Here is a 19,176-nt window from a genome sequence, read left to right as displayed (position 1 = left end):
TTTTTAAAGAATAGCATTTTTAACACTTGACATTTTTCTTTCCAATGAATTAGGTTTAAAACCAAATCTTGATTGGTCTAAAACCGCCTTGATTAGCCAGAAAACTCCATTGCTTTGACTTTTTCCCTTCATTGAGTTATTCAGCTCTAGAATGCCTATATATTAATATTGCTTTTCACACTCGCTGTTATTGGCTTGTTTGTTTTAAGACCTCGATTGATGTGTGTTTTAGAAAAGCAGAAGGGAATACTATACAGGCTCTAAGCCATGTAACCCATCCCAAATGAAGGTGTGCAGAATGAATCCTTAAATGGTTGTATACACAAAGATTTGTGTTGCCAAGTTTGATTCTTGTCACTTTTTGGGCCCCCTTAATCATCGTATATTTAGGAATACCATTTAACTGTCATTAAAAAAGTAATGCCATCATTTTTAGCAGCCATTTAAAAGTGTTGTTCTTTCCAGGACATTTATTTGTGGGCCCTAGAACAGCAGTATTTGAAGCAGTTACGAATATGTCTCTACGGAATTGTACAGCGGCTCTTGTTAACCCCCCTCCACCAACATACATGGATCCTAAGAAGAACGGGCGCTTGACGAATCAACTGCAGTTTCTACAAAACGTTGCCCTGCCTGCTCTGTGGAAGCACAGGCTTTCTTGGCCGTTTCAGAAGCCTGTAGATGCGGTGAAAATGGGGCTGCCTGTAAGTGTGTCTTATGTAAGTGAAAAAGGAAAGCCCAGTACCCCTCTACAAGAAATAAACTAGCCGTCTTTAATCATATAAAAGACCTTTAATTTAGCCGCCTCCCAATTTTTTCAACACTGTAAAAGAAAACGATCCTGTTGAGTATTTTTTCCTAATAACAGTTTATTTTTCTGAACATTGACATTCTTATGTTAATAGTTTATAAGAATTGTAATTCTATAGTTTTACACAAATATGTGCATTTTGTCCCAAAGTTGGCACTTACAAAATCACCTCACAGGGGAAGAGTGAGGTCGACAAACAAAAGCAGGATGCACACCGAATCTGTGTAAAAAACTTAAAAACGAGTGTCTGTACTTTCTTATTTGACCTTGTCATCCTGGGGCAAAAAGCTCTGTTTTTCTCATTACTGAAGGTTTTGGTTTCCGGAGTATGGCTTTTTAAGAGTTATACATTGTCTTCTAGAGTGACAGGTCTATGTGTGGCTTTCTTTGTGGCCCAGTATTCATTTTTATTACTAACATAATTTCTTCTTCAAAATTACAGGACTATTATGCTATTATAAAAAATCCTATGGATTTAACTACAATTAAGAAGCGTTTGGAGCATAAATATTATTTGAAGGCTTCAGAATGTATAGACGACTTCAATACAATGTTCTCAAATTGTTATTTATATAACAAGGTGAGCAAACTTTTTGTTATAATTGCTAATTATCTGCTATTGCCTACAGAAAATAGAAACGAAGATGCTGATTTTGGATTTCAAGTCTTGATTTGGGGCATTTGCTGCATTGTTTTCATTGCATTGTGTTATTTTCGCACAGTGGTAGGATTAATTGGTTTGTGCTCAGAGAAGCATACAAGATCTCTAGACGTTGAATGGCTTGCTAGAATTTAAGATAGGAGCCACTTCATTATCTTCTAGACTTAATTTTGATGCAGCTATAACTAGGATACCGTGCCACTCCTACTGAGCAGTCTGACATTCCTACAGACATTCGATCCGGTGACCATATTGTATAACCTTACGGTGTGTTTCATGTATTTTCTAGCCTGAAAATGACGTTGTTTCAATGGCACAAACCCTACAGAAGTTGTTTATGTATAAGTTATCTCAGATGCCACAGGAAGAACACGTCGTAGGTGATGAAAGAATGAAGAAAGGTAAGCTAAAATGTTTGTCTACGAGATGTGTGCATCTTTGTCCTCTGTGGCCATGAAGTCACTTCAGTGTACATTGTAGCCCTACACTACCAGAAGACAGCAACAGGGTTGGAAGAGCGTAGCATCGAAGCGTACTCTGAAGTGTTGGGCCCTCACAATTAGAAGAGAAGAGTGGAATGCTTCGATAGGGGGATGGAATGTGACTAGGGTTTTTTAAGTAATAGAAGATTTTAAGGTGATGTAATCCAAATATCTCAAGTCATAGATTCTCTGAGAAAACACAAGGCAGAACTGGTCCTGTGACAGTTGTGTGAAGGACATATTGAGAATCAAGTTTGCACCTGTTGTTTTGTGACAACCAGTGATGGTTGATCTGTATCAATTTTGAAGTTTATGGGTGTACATGTAGAATATTCTGAAAATATCATATATTATTAAATAGTTTGTCTTCCAGAGTGCCCACATTGTTGGCTGGGCTCCACAGGTACCTGATACTGGCCATAGAACTTTGCATGAGATTAGTACCTTTTTAAATAAAATTAATGAGGCTGCTATTAATAATGTATTTGAAATCCTCAAAACTATATGAAAAGTATTCATTACCAAAAAAAAGAAAACCCCTGTAAATCTCTACAAGAAGTAAATTAGCAGTCTCTAGCAGTATAAAACATACTCTTATCAACAGTGTGGGGCGTGTCAAAGAAGAATGGAAATCTATATTACAATGTTTATATTGCTAAAACCTGACTGAAATAAATTAAAATAGGACAATAAGAGATGAAATGTCTGCTCTCTGTTTTACTCACTTGAATATTTAACCCTGTTTCAAATTTTATTAGGCACACAAAAGAATACGGTGGTTTCTTCTGTTCAGAAAAAACCATTCCAGAAAGTACCAGAGACATTGCTCCAGAAGCAAACGCTGCCGTCTGCACCTGCGGGCACGCCAGCCCCGCCCTTAGCCCCGCCCTTAGCCGGGACCAAAGGATTGCTACCGAGTTCTGCCTCACAGGCAGCGGCCCAAGTAAGTTTATTATGGCTTTAAAACCACTGGTGCTTGAAAACCCCAGTGTAAGTGTGGATGTGGTAATATTTATAACTCCTTCTAAATCGATATTTTAAATTGTATTCAGCATACAACATTTTATCATATTGTATCTCTGTCAAATTACTTCTACACAGTTGATTCATAACGACACAGGATATTAGACACATTTTAGAGAGTTCCTACGTAGCATTTCAACTATTTTAATACTCTCTGAAGTATTGCTATCAGAAGTTGTCCAAGGGCAGAGTTAGGGAAACTCGCTGGTAGGTGCTGTTCAGTTGGACCTGACTCATAGCAGCCTGCCCGGTCCTGGGCCATGCTCACCATTGTTCTTCGAACCCATTGTTAGCGCCACCGTGTAAAGCCATCTAGCCAGAGTCTCCCTTTGTCTGTTCTTTTCTGTGCTTCTACTTGACCGAGCATGAGGTCCCTTTCCAAGGACTAGTCTTTTCAGGTAACACGTCCAAAGTATATGAGGTGAAGTCTTGCCATCCTTCTCAGGAGCTTTCTGGCTGTGCTTTTCCCAGGACTGACTTGTTTGTCCTCTGGCAGTCCATCCTGCTTTCAGTATTCTTCATGAGCACTACAATTCAAGCGCATCGGTTACGTCTTCATTGTCCAGTGCCCAACGTTCACATGCATGTGAGGCGGTTGAAAAGACCATGGCTTGAGTCATGAACACCTTAGTGCTTTTCCGATCCAACACAACTCCTTTGCAGTAAATGTGCCGATGCGCTGAGTAAACAAGGCACAAGGCAGAGCGACACCCTCTGTGGCACAGAGGTGCTGTCAGTGGGAGCCAACTTGGGGATGGCGCCTAACACACCACTCTGCCCTATAGGGTCACAATGATCCGGATTTGGCCATTGATTTGGATTTTGTTTTGTTTTTAAATAGAAAACAGTGCACGTACTAGGTACTTTTTTAAAAAACCTATAGGCTAATGATATTTTTAAAAGTTTGCGAAGTCTTGCCTTGAACGTAACGATTTTTTTGTTTTAGGTTGCAAAGGGTGTGAAGAGGAAAGTAGATACAATTCCTACAACTCCAGTAGTTAAAGGAAACGGGGAACCTTCTCCCACATTTGCAGCTAAAAAACTGAGGCCACTGCCGCCTGTGAAAGGAAATGTGCTGAAGAACGTTTTGCCCGATTCTCCGCAGCAGCCTCGCGTTGTAGAGAGCGCTAAACTAAAGGAACAATTACAACACTGCAGGGAGATTCTCAAAGAAATGCATGCAGAGAAGCACTTCGCCTATGCATGGCCCTTCTATAAGCCTGTGGATGTTCAGGGTTTGGGACTCCATGATTACTATGACATTATCAAATATCCCATGGATCTTGGGACTATTAAGGTAATTGTCTTCATTAGAGGACCTCCCCACCCCCAACCACCTTGATTATAAAAGTAACTTCCTTGGAGAGAAATGTAAAAATCAGAGGAAGCTCATTAAGATAGTCATAGCACCTGAAATGTATGATTGGTAACATTCAAAAATAGTCTTTCTAACACATCCTAGCTCCTAGTGATTCCTGAAATCCTTAATGTTCCTTGGTTGCATTACTCCAGCCTCTGCCCCAGTCTTCACTTGGCTTTACCTCCCCTCTCCTCAATTAAAAGGGCCTCAGACGCTGGGTGAGGACACTCTCTTCCAGTGTACCCTCGTGCTAGCTACATCTTCAAAGACCCTAGTTTCAAATACGTGAATATTCATTGGCACCAAGGGTCGTGAGAGCTGGAGACATAGCTATTCAAAATTATGTACTTTATAAAATACTAATTTAGAAATACTGGTTTCCACCTCTTACTGCTGGGAATCTTTTTCTTAAAACCATAATCCTTCATTTGATGTTTGAGGTGGGGGTAAGGGTTCATCTGTGAACTGCTGCCCTACTGTAAAGCATGTCTACTCAAGACGATCTAAAAACGCTGTTTTTTGGGATTGCCTCCTTGTCAAAACACTGGGATTTTCAAAGTCTCAAGGTGCTCAATGAATGTATAAGAATTTAGACATTTGTCAAATTTGGATTGTGGGATTTTTAAAGTACTTTTTTGTATGTTTAAATTATTTCAAAATATAAGTGCTGAACTCAATATTGAATTGAACTACATTGTTTGGATTTTCTGTAATTTTCCTTTATTTAGCAAAAAATGGACAGCCAAGAATATGTGGATGCCTTTGCATTTGCTGCAGATGTTAGATTGATGTTCATGAATTGCTACCAATATAATCCTGTAGATCATGAAGTAGTGAAAATGGCGAGCATGCTCCAGGTAAGTTGGTATTGTGCTCTGAAAGTGTTTTCCATGGAACATAATTTAGAATTTTAGAACCACAAATTGAGGGATAAAGAATAAATATAGGCACATTCCCAAGCCCAACTAGTAAACAGCAGTTTGGGAAGTTATACTCTTTAAACCATGGGTTTTTGAGTTTCATGTCTTAATTTTTTTAAAACATTTTGCTAGCAAATATTTTAATGAGTGGATACTAAGGAGATTGGAGAACTATTAGTGCAGAGGGGACACAGTTGATATGTCAGATAGGGTTGACTGGAGTCCATGTCTAAGTAAGGCCATGCTAGACCAGAGCATGTACACTGGTACAGACAAGAGCTGGAAACACAGGGAATCCAGGACAGATGAACCCCTCAGGACCAATAATGAGAGTAGCGATACCAGGAGGGCAAGGGAAAGGTGGAGGGAGAATGGGAGAACTGATTACAGTGATCTACATATAACCCCCTCCCTGGGGAACAGACAACAAAAGTGGGTGAAGGGATACATCGGTCAGTGTAAGACATGACAAAATAATATATATATTATCAAGAATTCCTGGGGGAAGGGAGGGGAAAAAGGAGGAGCCGATACCAAGGGCTCAAGTAGAAAGCAAAGGTTTTGAGAATGATGATGGCAACAAATGTGCAAATGTGCTTGACACAATGGATGAATGTGTGGATTGTGTTGAGCTGTACGAGCCTCCAAAAAAATGATTTAAAAAAAGAAAGTAAGGTCGTGGAGTTTTGAATATGAGTCATTAGGAGCTAGAAGAATGATTTATCTTTGAGGGTGTGGGGCACAGGAATTCTGACTAAACTCTGATGCTGAAATATTCCCTCTGTTAATCAAAAATGCAGGAAATCTTCACAGTCTGATTTTTTTTCTATTATAGAATGTTTTTGAAATGCATTTTGCAAAGATCCCAGATGAACTTCTTGAATGTTACGTCAAAACAGAAAACACAAAAGCACTTGGTGGAAAAAATAATAGTGACTCTTCTAGTAATTATAACAATAATATTGTGAAACTTCAGGAGCAGGTATTTGTATTGATACAAACTTTGATATTCTTTTCTATGAGCTGCTACTGAGAGATCAATTATAAAATTGTTCTTGTAGAATAAGACATGGTATTTAGTTCACTTAGCAACTTACTTAATTTACCTACTAAAAGTTTATGTCGTTAATCCTGTTATTTATATGCTTAATCATAATAATTTGTGGTAAATATTAAAACAACTTATAAGACACAGCCTAAGATCTTTTATGGGTGAAATCGTTATTTTAAAATTGCCACCTGTTGTGATAAAATGTTAACCTGTTATGAGCTCAAACTAAGACTACCAGGTAAGGTTAATTATTTTGTTCTGTTAAATGTTTGTTGTCTTCATATCTATGGGTTGAGTACATGATAGTGTGTGTCATTTAATATATTCATTTCAAAATAACAAGTTAGGGAAATGAAATAACTTGAAAGAAATGTAATGTGACTTTCACAGAGATACTCTGAACTTTTGAGTACCTTGATTTTTATCTAGTGTCTTAAATTATTTGGATCCATAAATGTTTAAAGACCTTTTCCTTTTCTAGGTTAAAACTTTACATCAGCAACTGCAAGTTCTGTCCCAGGATTCTGACCATAAGCAAAAAAATGAGAAGTCTAAAAAAGAAAAGACAAAAGGAAAGTTTAATAACAGAGATGAAAAGCCAAGGGAAGAGTTTAAGCAAATAAAACTAAATGAAAATTCCAAGAACAGGTAATTTGGATTATTAAAACAGGTATGGTGGCTTGTTAAAACATGCTACTATCTCAAATAAAAAAAGACTAAGTGTAATTTTTGTTACAGCCAACCAAAGAAGAAACAGCACGTTTCTGCTCTGACATCTGAAGATGATGCTAAACCCATGAATTATGATGAGAAAAGGCAGTTAACTTTAGATATCAACAAAGTTCCTGGAGATCAACTGAAGCAAATCGTTCGTATAATAGAGTTAAGAGAGCCTGCATTGAGAAGCGCCAACTCTGATGAGCTAGAGGTGGACATTGAAGCACTGAAAACATCAACATTGAGAGAACTAGAAAAATACGTTGCAGCGTGTCTAAGAAGACAACGACGGAAAGCTCATGGTATGTATTTCTCTATATTGTGTTTCTATAATCAGTGTGCGATATGTGTTAGTGCTTGGTTATACATTGTTTTCCTCTCTCCTAAATTACACAGCCAAGAAAACAATGAATTCCAAAGAACCCACACCTCCAAAAAGACAGGAGGAATTGGAAAAACAGTTAATGGGTGTCAATGATCGGTTAAGTTCTGGAAAAAGCCAAACCGAAGGTAAGTGTTGGCTTCTAAGTAGATGTTCCTGAGACTAGTTAAATTTACTGGTTTACTACTAGTTAACTTTACTGGTTTGCTACTAGTTAACTTTACTGGTGTACTAGTTAACTCTACTGGTTTATTACTAGTTAACTTTACTGGTTTACTAGTTAACTTTACTTGGTTCTGAATGTGCTTTTCTGTCTTGTAGCTGAGAAAAGCCAATCAGCCCCTGCGATTGTGAGTGTGTCCCGACTGAGTGACAGCAGCAGCTCCTCCTCCTCAGGGTCTGACGGCAGCAGCTCCTCCTCCTCAGGGTCTGACGGCAGCAGCTCCTCCTCCTCAGGGTCTGACAGCAGCAGCAGTGATTCCAGTGCTTCAGACAGTAGTGATTCTGAATCAGGTCAGCTGCCTCCCAAACCGTTCATCTGCTCGAGGGAATCCTTTTCTTCTAATACCGAGACTTAACATTTTAAAGAAATATTTGTTATTTACCCAGAACCTGTCATTTGGATGTCACACTTAGTATTTAATCACATGTAGACAATTTTAATATTTTCTTAAAATAGATACTGTAGTAAAGGAATCTTTTACCAGGTGACTTTGTCCAGAACAGAAACTAACAGCTGAATATCATATTGATTCTTAGAATACGTAATTTTTATCTTTTCTCATAGAGGAAGCTTCTGAGTCATTGAGTTAGACACAGTTTTTTTAATCTAGTTTACTGATTTTCAGCTCTAGGTGGACTTTTCTAAATTCCTTGTTATTATTGACTTGTTGCCCTTAGAGTTATTTTAAATTATGAGTTAGACAATACTGAAATCATTTTTAAGTGTACTATCAGTACCATTAGGACTCTTTATTCCATATTACTTACGCTGTTACCTTTAATGTAGTTCCAAACCCAAGATTATGTGATTTTTAAAACTACGGATTAATCCATTCTACAGAGCATTGATTTCTAAGGAAAGGTTTATTTTAAAATATAGAAAATTCATAGTAAGTAATTCTCATCATTTTCAAACAACACATTAAATCAGTTTTATGGAAGAGTTAAGATGAAATCCAAAGCCTATGAAAAATAAAAATGAGAACTATGTAAGCTAGACACAGCACTTTATTACAAATTTCAATGTAATTTAATTTTATCATTTAATTATCTTTTTGACTGGCATCAGGATATGCAAATAGTCACGTGCAGAGAAGTCAAGAACATTTATTAAATATTGGTATAAATATAAAACCCTTTCAAAATATAATTAAATGTCAGATCAAAGGTGTTAATGAGGCTTGAGACTAAAATTCGTTCCAGAGGCACCTGTTGGCTAGCCCCTGCCAGTATGAACATACAAGCTATGAAAGTTTCCCAGAGCCCAGTAACTTCTTAAGAGATGCGCTAGGGCATAGCTATACCCACTCCTCACTGATTGAACGCAGTTAGATTTTAAGACCAGGCTATTTTGCACAAATCAGTGTCATTTGAAAATAAAGGATGACCTCCTCATATCACAAATAGAGAACAACTACACCAAAAAAATACATTATATTATAGAACGGCCAAACCACTGATCATCATGGCTCAGTAAAGTTGATTCATTACCTGGAATAATAGAATTCTTTCCATTGTAGATGTAAATTGTTGGATGAGAAGATTGTCAGTAGTGAAGAATAGCTGTAATAGCTATAATAATCCTGTTAGCTCATGTTAGTGTGAAAGCATATTTTCCAGGAGATATTCAATTTTAACGGTTAAACAGTTAAACACAAAGAGATTCAATGTCCTGGCATCAACTCATTTTTCTTTACGGGCCTAAGATTTAAAATGAATTTCTCACCTTATCCTTTGGACTTTTATTAGCATTAGTGTATTGTTCAGGCTTCTGTAGAAGAGAGGAGAATGCGATTTTGGCCCCTGTCATCCAAGACCAAAAGGACTAACCTAGCTCAAGCCTAGATTATTTCACGCTTTTTAGTTAATTCAGGAAGTACGCAAGGACAGCCTTAGAATAGTCTATGCCATTCAAACTAGTCAACTGGAGACAAATGGATCCATCATTTAAAATATGATTTAATGCCAATTAGCGCCTCATCAAGAATTGTGCTTACTAAACCTAGAGAAAATTAAAGGAAGCTGGCTTAATAAAAAAGCATACGTTGAGGCACATGGTTGGGCCTTAGAAAAAGTGATACATCTTGTCACAAACATTTTTAAATTTGTGTCTGTGGAATGTTAGAAATGTTGACTAATCTAGAGAGGGCCCAAACTCTAAGACGATTCTTAAGCTGGCAAATCTTGAAATACATTTTTATATCTGTTTGCAGAGCTATTGCCTACATCTACCGCAGAAAAACAGAAAGATTCTTCTAAAGAGAATATAACGGTAAGTACATTCTTTACTATTTATTCTTTACTACTTTAAACGTTAAAAATATCTGTTGAAACTCCGAGGTAAGCGGTAGCTTTCGATACATGAACCGTTTTGTTACTTTTGCAATGTGAAAACTCAGTGTTCAAAGACTTCTTAAAGAAGATTCAGTAGAGAAACTATTTAGCATCATTTTTCTAATACGATGTAATTGTCATTGTTGGGAGAAAGATTCTGATGGGATTTATTTCATCAGGTTGGCATAGGTAGTTGATATATCACCTACAGTATATATTTTACATTGCAAAAGTAACAAACCTTTATAGTATAGAGGTGATATAGCTTGTATATGATGTAGGTGATATATGGGTGCTATACATGTGATATATGTCTGTCGCTCAGCATTGGCTGCAATCCACAGGGGTGGCAGTTTGAAACCCTTGGCAGTGCTGAGGGAGAAACCCTGGGCGTTGTACTCTCGTAAACTGTTACTGTCTCGGAAGCCCACAGGGAGTCGCGGTGAGTCAGCGCTGACTCGATGGCAGTGAGTTTTCACATGATATGACTTGTTTACTCACTCATCTGCAGCCCCTTTGTAAATCGAGGGAAAAACAGTCCTATTGCATAAGATACCTAGACTTTGATATGATTTAGCTTGCCAGCTGTGAGATCTTAAGACAAGTTACTTTTGCATTCCTACATCCGTTTATATACTACAAATAGGGATATACTTATACTACGGATTTTTAAAGAAAAATAATAAAACCCATAGCCTAAGGGATAGCTCATGCATAGTAAGCATCACACAAATGTTTATCATTATAATACAGCTCCTACTAAAGTAGCCGTGGAAGTGCCTGGGTGTCATTGGGTTTGGTGCCGGATTACTGAACCCACCCCAAGCCCACTTCCTAAGCGTGGCAAAGAAAGAGGGATGGTCTCTAGAGCTGATCTCAAAGCCCAGCTAGATGGCTGCTTGTTTATCTTCAAGCCTTTAATACTCCAGACGCTGTATCTTTTGATAGCCGGGCACCATCAGCTTTCTTTACCACGTTTGCTTATGCTCCCACTTTTTTTTTCGTTGTTCTTTTGGGAAGGTGAGCATCATGGAATGCCAGGTTAATAGAACAAAGTGTTCTTGCATTGAGGGGGTATTTGAGTAGAGACCCAGTGTCCATCTGCTGCCTTAATATTTAACATATAAGTATATGCACATAATCTATTTCCCCATCCTCATATATAAATATATTTACATATGTACATGCCTGTATTTAGACCTCTATAAATGCTTTTTGCTTCCTAGTTCTTCCTCTATTTCCTTTGACTTTCCTCTTGTCCCACTATCATGTTCAGCCTTCATTTGGGTTTCAGTAATTCCTCTGGGTTACATTACCCTTGATCAAGCCCTACCAGGCCTCCTACAGCCTCCTTGCCATCTATTTTAGATTGTTTGTTGTTCCCTTATTCCTGGGTTTGTTAAAACCCACTTCCTTCTCCCAGCCTCTCCCTTTCCCATGCCCCTTCCCCCCAACTGTCGGTCCCATTGGTTTCTCCTCCAGTGAGTTTATCCCTACTATCTTATCTAGATAGACATGCAGATATAATAATATGCACAAAAACATGACAGCGTAAAACAAAGCAACAAAGGAAAACAAACCGATGACAAAGAAACGCATGTAAATAGTTCAAGGTCTGTTTGTTGGCCTTTATGAGTATTGTCTGGTTGAGTCTGATGGGCTGCCATGCCCTGGTCCCAAAGTCTATTTTTGGTATTCTCCGAGGACCTCATTGCTCTGCTCCCCTTGCTGTTCCGTTGCATGCTCTTAGTGTTTCGGCTCCGTGTGGTGGGGTCAGATGGGGTGCAATTCCCGCGCTGTGTCTTCAGTGTCATCCCGGTAGCGCTATGGGTCGGTGAGGGACATCTTTTGTGTCTCCTGATGGTCCGGCCATATGGTCCTCTCTGCATTGGCTGCTCTGAGCGAGAATCTTGTCCTCAAGGCTTGGTGGGCCAGGATGCGCTCCACTTTCTCTTCCTCCCCTTTCATTTGTTCCCACGTGCTGTGATCAGACTTGGCCCCTCCCTGAGCTGCAGCTTCAGTGCTCTCAGCCGCAGAATTCAGTTCTGAAGTGATTTTTGGGGGGGAAGAGTGGGGCAAGCCCATATACCTGCGTGAAGCTGGGAACCAATAAGGAGGCCTGAGGGGCCAGCCCCAATCCCAACTACTAGCCAGCCCCCTCTTTCTTTTTCTATGCAGATTATCGGTGTTAATTTCCGTCTGTGGTTTAAATTGAATGGTTTTACTTTGTCTTCGCAGGTACAGTCTTCTACGAAAGAGACCTCTCTTCATCAGACCACACATCCATGTGAGATACAACCAAATCATGAAGCCTTACAGCCATCACCGCGGTCAAGGCACACTTCACCTCGCCAAACTCTGCCTCCTTCATGTAAGAAATTGACAAACTACCGTGATTGAGAAATTGACAAACTACGCTGACCTCTATTTGAAATGTTTAAAATGGGGGCAGGAAGATGGACCGGCGTGCTCAGTTTCTCAGTCTGGATAGTTCCGCTCTCATCAGACGCTTGATGAGAGTTCCTGTTGTAAAAAAACACAAAAGAAAAGTGATCAAATAAAAGCGATGTTCATTTGGGGTTTGGAGAGTCATTTACCAAGCAGGAATTAGCATTAGGCCTTGGGCTTGTGCCGTTTCTGTTCTCCTTTGGGACAGTACAAGAGAGACTTGTGCTGAGTTTGAACCATCTAGGGACCACGGTTCCTGGGTGTTCATAGAGAGAATACATGATTTGCCATACATGGTTTTGAGTTAATTTTGGAATTCATCCCACTTCCTTCTGGTGTTTCCTGTTTCCATTCATCCTGTGTATATTATTCAGTGCCCCATGGCAGTTAAAAACTTTTACAGTGTAACCCATCCAAACAAATCTATTGTCATTGAATTCAGGATAAAGAATTCAGAACTCAGGTCGATGCTCTTGCACCCCCGTGAATCTTCCCCCAGAGGGCAGTGTTGCCCACTCTGGAAACTGGAAACTGAAGGGAGTGCTTAGGTGGTAATAAGATGGCAACTCTCTTACCGCAGTGAGCAAGGTTTTCAAACACCAAAGTTGATTTGCCTGGTAACGGTAGGTGGCCCTGCCCACGGGCATCTGAGTGAGAACACAGGTCATAGTACTGCGTTTCCACGTTTCAGTCATACACTGGCATGTCTCAGGACTTTGTGTCTCTTAGTCTTATTTTATTGCCCATACACGCCCAGTTGTTGAGCATTTCGATTGTGCTACCTCTTCAGTGTTGTGAGAAGTGCTTCAGTGAACAGGTCTGCTTGTGTGACTTCCGTGTGTGTACACCCAGGATTGGAATTGCTGGTTCATGGTGATTCTGAGTTCACCTTTCTGGGGAATTGCCAAACGCTCTCACACATTGGCTGTACCACTTTACATTCCCACCAACGGTTATTGTTCCTACCGTCCCCTCTTTAACAGAAATTGCCATTCCAATAGGGGTATGATACAAGGGGACTTCAAAAAGTTCATGAAGGGTGGGGGAGGGAGGGGAAAAAGAGGAGCTGATACCAAGGGCTGAAGTAGAAAGAAAATGTTTTGGAAATGTTGATGGCAACATATTTACAAGTGTGCTTAATGCAATTGAATGCAATCCACGATTGTGAAGATCCCCCTAGTAAAATAAAAAGTCCATGGAAAAGAGCCACTCATCATTTAATTCTGGTTTTCCACGGATTTTTCTGAGGCCCCCTCACCATTAGATGCACTGTGGTTGTTTTTATTTGCATCTCCAGTGGTTAGTAAGGAGCCCTGGGGACAGTGCTAAGGTCTGGTTGGATCGTTCCACTTGGCGGTGGGGAGATGCGACTGTCTGCTCCTGTAAAGATGGTCCCGGAAACCGCCATAGGGCAGGTGCTAAACCCAAGGGAATAAGCTATAAAATAGACACAGAACATGGACACTATCAAACAGTATTGTTTACAACACATGGAAGTTATTTATTTTTAACATGCTGTTATGGTTACATGTTATTGAGTCAGTTCTGACTCAGATCAGCCCCGCCCACAAGAAGAGGAAACACTGGCCGCTGCCGTGGCACCCTGCAGCCCCTGTGCCGGTCCATCTTTATGCTGGCCCTCTACTCTACCAAGCATGATGATCCTTTCTCAGGTCTAGTCTCTCCCGAGAACATGTCTAACATACAGAAGATGAGCCCCTTTCAGACTCACTTCTCAGGAGCATTGTGGCTGTCCTGTCAATACAGATTTGCTGCTGCTTCTGGCAGCCCACGGCACTTTCAATATTCTCCAGTGGCTCCATATTAAAATACATCCATTTTTATTCAGTCCTCCTTACTTATTATCCAGTTTCCTTATGAATTTGGAGCAGTTGAAAATACCATGGCTGAGTCATATGCTCCTTAGTTCTCAACGTGAGATCCTTGCTTTGCAACACCCTATAGAGACCTTGGACAGCAGATTTGCCCACTGCAATGGGCCTTTTGATCTCCTGACTGCTACTTCCATGAGTATTGATTGTGGATCCAAGCAAGACACAATCCTTGACTACTTCAAACTTTTCTTTCATGTATTGGTCCAGTTGTGAGAATTTGGGTCTTTCCCTTGAGTTGTCTAATTCATACTGAAGCTCGCAATCCTTGATTTTCATCACCAAGTGCTTCAAGTCCTCCTTGCTCTCAGCAAGCAAAGTTTTGGCATCTGTTTATTGTTACTAAGTCACTGATGCAGACTCTTTAAGAGTTAATTAACAAATGTAGAAACTCTTAAGTGTTTGATTGATCCTCTCTGATATGTTGCTACTAGCTAGGCAAAGACAAGAGAGAATTGATTGCAAACGAAAACTCAAATGAGAAAACTCAGCTCAAACTGGCTTTAAAAGTAGTGTTGCTGGTATACTTAATTAGTAGTCCGAAGGCAGGTCAGTCGTTTAAGTGGGATTTGACTAAGGTTCAGGCTTTAGGTCTGTACTTTCTTTTCTCACAGTAAAAGATTAAATAGTTGACTAGAAGCTTCTGCCGCTATAATAGGCTTGGGTGGCTTGTTGTCTTCAGTGTGGATGGTCCAACAAACCATATCCACGTTTCATCTATTCTGTGTGGCCTCTGTGGCCAAATTGGCCCCCAGGAAGCATCTTTCTCTGGAAGTCCTTGGGGGCCTGCTCTTTCCTAAATGAGATTACTGGTAGGAAATGGGAGCACCATCATCCAAATGTAATATCTGCCATAAGAGGGAACGTCTTGTCATTCCAGGGCTTCATCTTTAAACACATCTCTGCCATCAGTCATCAGTGAATGGCCAGTGGCACGGTCTCCCAGTAACACACTTGTCTTAGTCTTTTATGGCCCCTTTAAAACAAGGTCTAATCAAAACAGTGGTTTCTCGGGGAATTTAACTGCCAGGCCAGTAAAATTCATGGCAGAGGGTCAGCTAGAAGGTTATAGAGGCTGTTTTGAGGGGATGATTTTGAAGGAGGCGCAAGAGATTCTAGGAGCTTATTAGGAAGAGATTATAAAGAGATTAAGAATCGAACCCCTGAAAAGGAGGTCACGAACAGTACACCAAGGAGGTTTGTCTACCGTGACAATGCACCTGCTGGAGGCTAGCAAGGACTCTTCTATGAGACTCTTACAGGGGTATCTTGTCTACCACATTTATCCTATAAGCAGGATCTTGTCTCTTCAGATTTTTTTGTTCCCCAAACTTGCAAAACATCCTTGAGGATGCCAAAATCTGCTGTTTGGAGGTTTTGTGAATTGAGCAGTGTAAAATAGCTTTAAAAATAGTTTTGTTGTGACTCATACCAACCTTGCAGGACAGGGTAGAACCGTCCCGTAGGTTTCCAAGGCAGTGACTCTTTCCTAGAGGACAAAGCCTCCTCTTTCTCCCTTGGAGTGGCTGGTGGTTTTCAACTGCTGATTTGGAGTTAGCCAGCCCAAAGGGTAACCCACTCAGGATACCACCAGGATTCCCTATCTGACCCAGAGGGAAAAGTAAAACAAAGTATCTACTATACTATTTATTGAAGCTCCCTGGTGGCCACTTTGATGCTTTTGTTTAGTAGTTTTCTATGCTTTTGTAGCAATACTTTGTAAGCTTATAGGATTCTAGTGAATGGGCCACAGTTCATGCTCGCACAACAATCAAAATCCTTAGCAAATGCTTATTTTGTAGCAAATCAAGAGCCCAACTCAGAAAAATGATTAAAGGAATCCAATTTCGGAGAAACACATCTTGGTTATACTATAATTTTTTTTCCCATCTAGGTGAAGCTCACCAAAACTCAACCATGAAGACATTTGCGAGGGCACCTGACTGCCTAGTTCCTGGAAAGACGGTAAGAATAACAGATTGAGCTGCTCTCCACCTTGTCGTGCATGGTTATATCAGAGACACGTCTGTTTCCACCCCAAATTGAGGTCTTCCAAAATCCACTCACAGGAAAACTTAAATTTCAGCAGGGTCTTCTTTTGAAGTCTATAAAAATGCCTGTGTTTTAAGTCCTTTATTTATCACAAATTCTTGCTTGGCCAAACTGCTCTATGAGGAAGTAGTGAGCCCTAATTTAGAAGAGATTTTGTATGCTTACACCTAAGTTTGTCTCTCATACCCCATGCTTTTGCAATAACAAATTCTCCATAATGTCGCTGTTTGCCAATCACCCTAATCTGAGAGCATGTCATAAAACCACGTGTTAGGATCAGGCTCGGAGGGTTTTCTAACAAACGCGTAAGTGTACCAAATATCAGGCAGCAGATGTTCTAGCCGTTTAAGATACATCAGTTACCACTCAATATTGCTCATATAGAATATATTGAGTAAATGAGGTGGCAGTCAGCCGGCGGGAGGGGATAAAATGTGCAGTGACAGGCAGTCAGCTCCAACCCATAGCCGCTATGTGCCGCAGACTGACGCCACACGGCTCAGAGTAGTCCCTGCTAGTGCCTTTGTGCCACTTCTGTGTCTGTCTGTCTCCTCCAAAGTCTCCCTCTTGTCTGCTAACTCTCTGCTGAGCGACAAGCATGCTGTCCTTCTCAAAACACGGGTCCCTCCTGGAAACGTGCCTAGGCATGTGAGCTGCACTCCCATCCTCCTTGCTCCCAAGGAACATTCTGATTGTACTTCCTCTGGGTCAGATATGTTTGTTCTTCTGGAAGTGCAAGGTCACTTCAAAATGTATCATGATTATTCTTAATATTAATAGTGATTTGTTCTCCCGACATGGTCATAAATATCTTGATTACAGTGATGGCTAGTAGTTTCTGCCAAGTGCACTTAATATATAGGGACTTCAACAAGTTCATGGAAGAAATGGAATTAGAAGATAATGAAAAATTCCCAAAAGCTTTTTGAAGCCCCTTGTATATCTTTACACCAAATTAAAATAATTGGCAAACATACTTTTATTCAATCACTGATGAATTCTGTTTAGATGATCTGTTCTAATACTTGTTTTTCTGACTTTAGTGACCTCTAACTTTAATAAAAATATATCAGGACCTTTTAAAACTTAATTGTATCTATTCCTGGATCAAAAACGATTGTCCTCCTTCCAAAATTTGAGTGACATCTGTAGCGATACACTGATTCAATTGTTTCTTTTAGGACATCGAGATTAAGAATCCAGACTCTTGGAAGAGTTTAGGCAAACATGTCAAAACATCAAATGTACAGAAATCAACAGATGAGCTCTTCAATCAGTTTAGACAAGCAGCACTAGACAAGAAAGAAAAAGCTCCAATTCAAGAGTCAATGCAAAAGCACCTGGAGCAGAACACAGAACTGAACACAGCTCAAGAAAGCCACAGGTAAGTGTCTTGACTGGGTTGGACCTTGGGAGCTATTGCCGTGTATATTAAATTTCGAGTTTGTCACCTTTTGACCGATCACAAGGATCTACATACAACCTCCTCCCTGGGGGATAGGCAACAGAAAAGTGGATGAAGGGAGACGTTGGACAGTGTAAGATATGACAAAATAATAATTTATAAATTATCAAGGGTTCATGAGGAAGAGGGGAGCGGGAAAATGAGGAGCTGATAGCAAGGGCTCAAGTAGAAAGCAAATGTTTTGCGAATGATGATGGCAACAAATGTACAAATGTGCTTGACACAATGGATGTACGTATGGATGGTGATCAGAGTTGTATGAGCCCCCAATAAAATGATTAAAAATTTTTTAAAAGTTTGTCAAGTGACTATGATTCAGCTATATTAGTAGAGCAAATTATAATTGCTAAAAGAATAATATCTGCTTTGAAAAGGATAGAAGTAATCAAGTATATTTAGCTAAGCTATTAAAAATATTAATGTTATCAGTTGCCATTGACTGTCTGATGCATGCCAACCTTAGGTATACAGAGTGAACCATTGCCTGGTCCTGTGGTGCATCTATAATCACTGAGACGTTTGACTATTGTTGTGGCGATGTGTCTATCCAGCTAATTAAGGGTTTCATTTTTGTTTGTTTGTTTTCTGACCTTCTGTCAAATAGGACATCCTTTTTTAGTAATAAATTATAAAGTAAAAAATACACTTATTTCCCCCTGAATGTCTTAATGTTGCTTTGTAGCTAAGAAGCAAGAGGAGTACTCTGGTCACAGTTTTCCAAATCTTTTTCTTTGTGAATATAGGTTTTCCTACGTAAAATTTGACAGAGCAAAAAGAAAACAAAACTATCAGATTATGTGAGAAAAGAGATTGAGAACATGATTTTTTGTACAGAGCTATTTAGTAATGTAGCTCTGTAATAAAAACTTTGATGAGACCTCAAGCTGTATTTTGTTTCTTCCAGGTACCTTGGTAATGGGTGGACTCGGAAGTCATTTTCAAACACAATGCAAAACAAATGTCATCCCGAAGAGAAGAAAAAGCATAAGCAATCATGGAAAACTCGAGAGGAATCCAGACTCCAGCTTCTCATTGACCGCAATTTAGCGAGGAAAAGGGAGCAAGAGCGGAGGCGGAGAGAAGCAGTAAGTGAACCTTAGTGTCGCAGTGGAGTTTCCTTTCTAGTATGAACCAGGTTCTAAAACTCAATACGCTGATGTAGTCCCAAGAAGCAAACATAGCGTAACAAGTAACACAGCGTCAACCCCGAAGCTACAAGACTGCCTGGGTTCAAAGCCTGTTCTACCATTTACTAACATTTTTTTGTGGAGATGTGAGCTTTAATTTCTCTTGCGTGTATATATATACCTAAGAGTAAAATGCACGTTCATTCATGTTCTTCGTCATATCTACCAC

General features: G+C 39.8%; 1 protein-coding gene across 1 annotated transcript; it reads left to right on the top strand.

Annotated features, from left to right (window-relative positions):
• The first annotated feature begins 515 nt into the window (after positions 1–515).
• Positions 516–18,920, top strand: BRDT (bromodomain testis associated). Its single transcript, XM_045292042.1, has 16 exons — positions 516–704; positions 1,254–1,391; positions 1,762–1,873; positions 2,836–2,897; positions 3,924–4,274; positions 5,066–5,194; positions 6,093–6,239; positions 6,790–6,956; positions 7,047–7,327; positions 7,422–7,535; positions 7,729–7,920; positions 9,843–9,901; positions 12,202–12,334; positions 16,198–16,268; positions 17,537–17,739; positions 18,725–18,920. The coding sequence occupies exons 1-16, from the start codon at positions 516–518 to the stop codon at positions 18,918–18,920; spliced, it is 2,544 nt and encodes an 847-aa protein (XP_045147977.1).
• Positions 18,921–19,176: the final 256 nt, after the last annotated feature.

Source organism: Echinops telfairi, unplaced genomic scaffold (genome assembly GCF_000313985.2).
Source record: "Echinops telfairi isolate 266 unplaced genomic scaffold, ASM31398v2 ScPeMD7_443;HRSCAF=831, whole genome shotgun sequence".
NCBI classification, from domain to species: Eukaryota; Metazoa; Chordata; class Mammalia; order Afrosoricida; family Tenrecidae; genus Echinops; species Echinops telfairi.
Note: the sequence above shows the minus strand (reverse complement) of the source record. Positions and strands in the feature narration are given on the sequence as shown.